The sequence below is a fragment of the Nuphar pumila genome, chromosome 6 (assembly GCF_984573655.1).
Source record: "Nuphar pumila chromosome 6, dmNupPumi1.hap1.1, whole genome shotgun sequence".
Lineage (NCBI taxonomy): Eukaryota > Viridiplantae > Streptophyta > Magnoliopsida > Nymphaeales > Nymphaeaceae > Nuphar > Nuphar pumila.
This window is the reverse complement of record NC_143254.1, coordinates 9,212,398-9,218,960: the sequence shown is the minus strand read 5'-3', so window position 1 is coordinate 9,218,960 and position 6,563 is coordinate 9,212,398. Positions and strand designations below refer to the sequence as shown.

Sequence of the window (6,563 nt, the reverse complement as noted above, 5' to 3'; positions counted from 1 at the left end):
AAAGAAGGTGGAATTTCTGGAGTTGTGCCAAGGCAGCCTAATTTCTGGAGTTGTGCCAAGGGAAAAGATGATCTCTGCATAGAAAAAAATTAAGGTTGTGAGCTGCTTTTTTCAGCTAGTTTTTTGTTTTTGGTTGAAATGTGCTTTTGGGTAGTAAATGCTAAAAATTGATGATCTCTGCATAGAAAAAAATTAAGGTTGTGAGCTGCTTTTTTCAGCTAGTTTTTTGTTTTTGGCCCAAATATATCCAAGTTTTATTTTATACAATCATCCTTGGTGCCTTCAGGCAAGCCCAATGACTTTTTTTCCTTATTCTACTGTGGTTGTATTTATTGTTGTACCTTCCCTTTTTATCTAGCTTTTTCTCATTGTCAAGTAAAAACGTGATGAATATGGATCTGTCTTTAAATTATTTTTTCTGCTTCAGGCGCGAGGTTTGAAGAAGCATCCGAAGAGGCTCAATGCTCTGAAACATTGGATGCTTGACAAGTTGGGAGGAGCATTTGTAAGTACATTGCAGCATCCACCCCTACTCCTTTAAAACTACTTGGTTCAGCTATTCGACCTATTTTATCAATTCCTTATTGCATAACGCTTGTTCTTTATAGGCACCCAAACCATCTTCTGGGCCACACAAGAGTCGTGAATGCTTGCCACTGATCCTCATCATTCGGAACAAACTCAAATATGCTTTGACATATAGAGATGTTGTCTCAATCCTGATGCAACGTCTTGTAACTGTAGATGGAAAAGTACGAACTGATCAAAAGTATCCTTGTGGGTTTATGGGTACGTTTCATTATGTTTGTTTTAAAAAGCTCAAAAGTCAACAAAACCACGGGTTTATGGGTACGTTTGATCCGATTTGCATTTTAAAATGCTCAAAAGTCAACAAAACCACGTGACATTCATCCAAAATGCAAGCAGACGACCACGATGTCGGCATGAGCAAAAACACTCATGTTCAGCATGACCTGATCTGCTTCCGTTGAGGCCTTGGGCATATTTCATTGGAGGCCCATTGGACGGGGTGGGGCGGGGAAAGCGTAAGTCCATCCCCGCCTACATCCCCGCACGGGGATGGATTTAAACCTTCATCCCGGTCCAAACGGGGCGAGGTGGGGCGGGGTTCTGCTTTCCCCTGGTCCACTGCCATCCCTAACCAGACCTGGACCATACCTGATAAAATAATATTCTTTTATCATTTTTACATTGAAAAATATGGGTCTTAATCAGGACTCGGGTCAGGCCCGGATCTGGTATAAAGTTTCACAAACTATACCCGAGTCTATGTATTTATCGGACCTTCGGGTCCGAATCCAGGTTTTAATCAGATCTTCTTATTTGTCACCATATACCGGGACCCTATAGGGTTTGGTCCGGGTAAACCCGACCCGTTGGCACTCCTACCAAAAACGCTGGGCTAAGACCCTCAGCCCCATGGTTTATGTTGGGCTTCGGCTTATAGAAGGGGTAGTGCATGCAGCTCACAAGTGATAAGTTTAAAGTCTTACAACCTTGGAACACTTTGTTTTTCCAATGGTCCAGTTTGAGCTGGGGTAAGTAGGTTTACAGTCCAAATTTGTAATTTTTCGTTCTTTCGATTGATTGGCACACTTAGTTTTTTTGTTCGTTGATTGATTGAATTTGGTATTGATTACATCAGACCCGAATCCGAACCGATTACATCCAAAGGGTCTGAGTCCGGATGGTTTTGGAACCGACCGGCTGCGGCCGACCCATAGGGTCAAAGGAACGGAACCGATCCGTGTTCGGATCGCGCGAACCTCATTCCCCCTCACTCTTCGGGACACCATTAGATATGGACCGTCCATTTTCAGGGGTTAGGGTTTCTACCCGAGTCTATAAAATGCTTAATCGGACGCCCTCATAGCTTTCATGGGAACGCAACGATTGACGAGCGAGCGGTGAAGCGCGTTCTCTAGAAGAGAGAAGAATTGTTGTTTCCTTCCTGAAACCCAACAACGGTGCGTCTCTCTCTCTCTCTCTATCTATCTGTGAGCAACGAAAACCTTCCCTTGAAAACTAAATCGAATTCGATATCATTTGAAAAAACCCTAGCCCAAAACTAGTGTTCAAAGGTCGTTTTTCACCGCAGAAAGCCCAAACATAAAGCTTTGAGTTTGATTTCATCTCAATCGAGAGAAAAAACGAAAATCCCAACGCAAGAGCACGGTTTCAAGTTCGGTTTCGGGCGAGGAGGCTCGAAAAAACTCCTCCCTTTTACATATTTATTTTACTGGCGGATATCGATTTTGAGGTTCTCGTGATCTGAACCGTCGTGACTTTATAGACCAACTGTCTTTTTGCTTTGGTTGGTGTTTGGGTTTAGCAAATGCTTCTTCATCTAGTCATTAAGGATCCTCCAGTATCCAATTGACTCGTTCCCTAGAAGCAAGAGAAACAAAGACAACTTCCTTGTTATTCTATTGCATATGTCTGCAGCTTTACGTGCTTTCAGATGCTTGTGAGGAAGCTTACACCTCATTTAGTCTTTAAAGCTTTTATTTTGGGGTTTTTTACCTTTTCATAGGTTGGTTTGCTTTTCGTTTTCCGGTTGCCTCATCTACTCGTTTAATGGTGTTGTTAAATGTTGACATGTGTTACTGCACCGATGATGACTTCATAGACCTGTAATGATCGCAATGATGATCGCAGTACTGAACATCTAAGCGACTGATGTGCTTAATTATACATAGTATTGCATGAACTTCTCAATGTATAGATTTCCTGAAGTTTTTTAAACATCTTTTAAACTGTTTTACAACAATTTTGCCATTGAGGAAGGTGAGTCTGCTTGAACATCTCAATGTATGATCCTGGAGAATTTGTTATTGAACAGGTAGAGACCAAGATTTTGCTCGCTCACTAATTGAGAACTGCCTTTCAGCCTGGCTTTTCAGAAGTTTGCAGCATTGTTGTGAAAAGCATTGCCTAAGCCTTGAGGTGCAAAACGTAAACCTAAAAAATATATTTTTAAAAACTTTAAAAGCTCATTTAAAAATATCTAATAACACAAGTAAATAAAAAATGCTTTAAATATTCTGCCTCTTAGTTAAAATGATAATGTGCTTCTTTTCATGACAACCTCAGTATGGATTTTCTGTCTTTGAGAAAAGTTCACAGCAAAACGTCCCATTATATATTTTAGTAAAAAGTTTTCTTTTATGAATTTCTTATGGTTGTTTTTTATTGCTGCTAATCCAAAACAGCAGCAGCTCTCTGGGCAGAATAAGGAAGTTTGGAAGACGTTTTAGGTATAAACTATAATGGCAGGAGGAAATTTCATGCATCGGGTGCTCAGCTATGTTGTCAATGAGCTTGTCGTCAATGGCCTTGCCAACAGGTGAGGTCATCCTTTATGCCATGCCTGCTGGATCTATCCCGTGATTGCTGTCTTTTGTCTTTGTTTTGTCTCTTTGACTCCTTTGCATGCTTTGACATAATTTATTCGTTTAAAGAAACTGATTGTAGTAAAGAAGCTTTGTTCTCTCCTTTTAGCAGTCAATGTTGTTGCTTCTTAATCTGGTCACAGGGATCCTTTTTAGTTCCTTTTTGACTCGTTCCCTTGAAGCTATAGTAAAGTTTCATGGTTCCTCGTCTATGTCTATCTGAAGGTGGTTTCTTGTTCTGCTGCTTTCTGATGAATGGAGCGGTGCTACATCTGTTTATGATGTTTGATGGCTACTATTTTTTTCCTTTTATTTTGTTTAATACGGGTTTAGCTATTGCTTCTTAATCTTGTCATTTCGGGTCATTTGGTTTTCAATTGACTCCTTGAAGCAAAGGTGAGGGCTTCCTGGTTAATCTTGTTTCAATGTCTGAAGCTTGTGAGTTTTCAGATGCTTTTGAGTAAGTTGGAGCTTCTTTTCTTCTTTGAAGCTTTGCTTTTTGCTTTTTTTGGCCCATTTATTTTGTTGGTTTCTTTTTTCTTTTTGGAGTGCCCTTTTTACTCCTTCAATGCTATTACTACATTCTGATGTATGATTAGTGCACCTGTGATGATTTCAGGACCTGTAATGGTTTCTGCATTCTGACTTATGGTATATGCAATATTTTTCTCTTTAGTATATTTGATGGTTGTTCTTGTGTATCTTGTGTGTGTTATATGATGTTTGATGGCTGCTACTATTTTTTTCCTTTTATTTTGTGGACTACGGGTTTAGCTATTGCTTCTTAATCTGGTCATTTCGGATCGTTTTTCTTCCAATTGACTCGTTCCCTTGAAGCAAGAGTGAGAGCTTCCTTATTCTTGTGCAACTGCCTGAAGCTTGTGACTTTGTGAGCTTTCAGATGCTTTTGAGGAAGCTGACACCTCTTTTCTTCTTTGAAGTTTTGCTTTTCGGGGTTTTATTTTGCCCATTTATTTTGTTGGTTTCTTTTTCTTATTTGGATTTCCCTTCTTACTCGTTTAATGCTATTGCTGCATTCTGACGTATGGTTAGTGCACCGGTGATGATTTCATAGACCTGTAATGATTGTGAAGATGATCGCATTAGTGAACATCTAAGGGACTGAGGTGCTTAATTATGCCTACGATGGGTTGAACTTCTCTATGTATAGATTTCCTGAACGTGTATTCTTGGAGTATTTAGAAGTACATTGCTTCCTTTGGCTGGCTTATTGGTTTAGTTTCTGTTATGTTCCTTGTTCTTGTTTGGTGGTTTATGGCTATTTACACTAATTGGGTACTGCTTTTTCAGCCCGGCCTTCCAGAGGTTTGCAGTAAGAACATCAAAGAGATTGGAAGATATTTCAATCAAAGGTGATTAATTCTATCTTGTATTTGAAATCGATCTATGCTGCATTTCATGGCTTCAACAGTAGCGAGGTGTCCCCTACTATGAGATGGGGTTTCCTTTATTCTTTTTTTATGGCTCTGTGGATTGCATTAGAACCACTGTAGGTCTTTTTTCTTGCAGCTAGTCAGAAACGGCAGGAGCTAGCTGAGCAGATGAAGGAAGTTTCAAAGACGTTTGAGGTATAAAATTTGTTGTTTCTTACATTATTTTCTTTCAGTCTTACAGATTTAAGCTGTTTTCTTTTGTGGCTGACATCCGAGCCTGTTGGTAATCGACCTGTCTTTGGGCTTTGTTGCAGTCGTACAAGAACCAATGATTTGAAAAACTGATGAAGAGTCAGGTTGCAGAAATGAAAAACCTATTTTCAATATTGTGTGTATAATTTGGTAACCCAAGTAATGTTGTTCCATTCATGTACAGAATAAAGCTTTTGCATGCAACATATAAATTTTCCATCAATTACTATCTCAGTTCTGTTTGTCCAACCGTATGACCGAATGTTATCGTGCTGCGTGATGCATCTCCTTTGGTGGTTCGATGTTATTACCTTGTTCTGTGGTTTGGGATGCCGGACACATGAACACGTTGTGATAACTCTTGTTCTATTTTTACTTTGTGCGGAGACATGGATAATGGGTTTGTTAACTTGTTTTTAGATCGTAGGACTCATCTGCCCTAAAGTATCTTAACATGTTTGCTATGGATTTTAGCCCTGGATATGGATCTCAGATTGGATCTAAATATTAACAAATGTTTAAATTTTGGTTAATTTGAGAAAAAATAGGAATTGATATTTTTATATATAAATGCTTTAGCCTGTGTTATTGGATCTAATTATGAAAGTTTATCAAAAATTATGGATTTTTTATCTGAATATGGATCCCAAACTGGATCCATTTACTAAAAAAATGTTTACAATTTGAATAATTTGATAAGTAAGATTCAGAACCATAAATAAATGAATCTTTAACTTTTAAAAGGTCATTTTAAATTTTTAAGTGTCAAAAATCAGATTGAACTTTGCTTTGATGATAAAATTTGAGGGCTTTTGATGTAGAACCCTCTTTGTTGTCTAATGTGTCAAGCTCTATCAATGACAAAACTGGCGGAAAGTTTTATTTGTATAATATATTTAAAAAAATGGTTTCTAACAATGACGAAGACATGAGGAGCTTCTTGTGACGTTTGTCATATAGGCCGAGAGGACTGGCCAAACGTTCTTGTATATCAGATTAAGTTGGTGGTATGAACTAAAAGTTTTGCTGAGTTAATTCAGACAAAATGAAACAAGTATATTTTCATTCAAAATTGCATGAAGACAAAAGTCAGAGACTTTCTTTAGAAAGGATATGACACACTTTTAGGGTAAAAATCATTGAAAAAGAAAGGATTTGTTTTTATTTTTTTTAAAGACATGAAATAATTCGCCTTTATTAACGTGCCTCTTTGTAGGAATGCACTAGCCGAGTTAGCTTGAGCTCAACTTGTTTAAGCTAGCTCGTTCATGAACATAAATGAGCTGAGCTTGAACACAATTCCAACCTTTGGTGTGCATAAATGAGCTAATCTTGGAGTTTTGGTATTTGTATATTTTTTCAGGTCAACATATTCAAAAAGCATAGTCTGGTGCGGTGGGGATGTGAGGGATCAAATCCCACCTCCATGTATTTATCTTTTTAGAATGTTGTTTTAGGTCAAAATGGAGCCGAGCCTAAACAATGTCATTGAAGCTTGAACATG

The 6,563-nt window shown here is 38.3% G+C and overlaps 1 protein-coding gene and 1 non-coding gene across 4 annotated transcripts; both read left to right on the top strand.

Annotated features, from left to right (window-relative positions):
• Window positions 1-1,898: 1,898 nt before the first annotated feature.
• Window positions 1,899-5,308, top strand: LOC149833862 (uncharacterized). 3 transcript variants are annotated; one of them, XM_090011079.1, is made up of 5 exons: window positions 1,899-1,988; window positions 3,234-3,367; window positions 4,725-4,786; window positions 4,944-5,002; window positions 5,122-5,308. In XM_090011079.1, the coding sequence occupies exons 2-5, from the start codon at window positions 3,291-3,293 to the stop codon at window positions 5,137-5,139; spliced, it is 216 nt and encodes a 71-aa protein (XP_089867205.1). In that variant the 5' UTR covers window positions 1,899-1,988; window positions 3,234-3,290; the 3' UTR covers window positions 5,140-5,308. The 3 variants fall into 3 exon arrangements, with proteins under 3 accessions (XP_089867205.1, XP_089867203.1, XP_089867204.1); XM_090011077.1 differs by lacking the exon at window positions 1,899-1,988 and adding an exon at window positions 2,864-2,967; XM_090011078.1 differs by lacking the exon at window positions 1,899-1,988 and adding an exon at window positions 2,869-2,967 and having other exon boundaries at window positions 3,237-3,367.
• Window positions 4,467-4,545, top strand: LOC149833863 (small nucleolar RNA SNORD25). Its single transcript, XR_016432936.1, has one exon. It is a non-coding gene; the product is annotated as a small nucleolar RNA SNORD25 (small nucleolar RNA).
• Window positions 5,309-6,563: the final 1,255 nt, after the last annotated feature.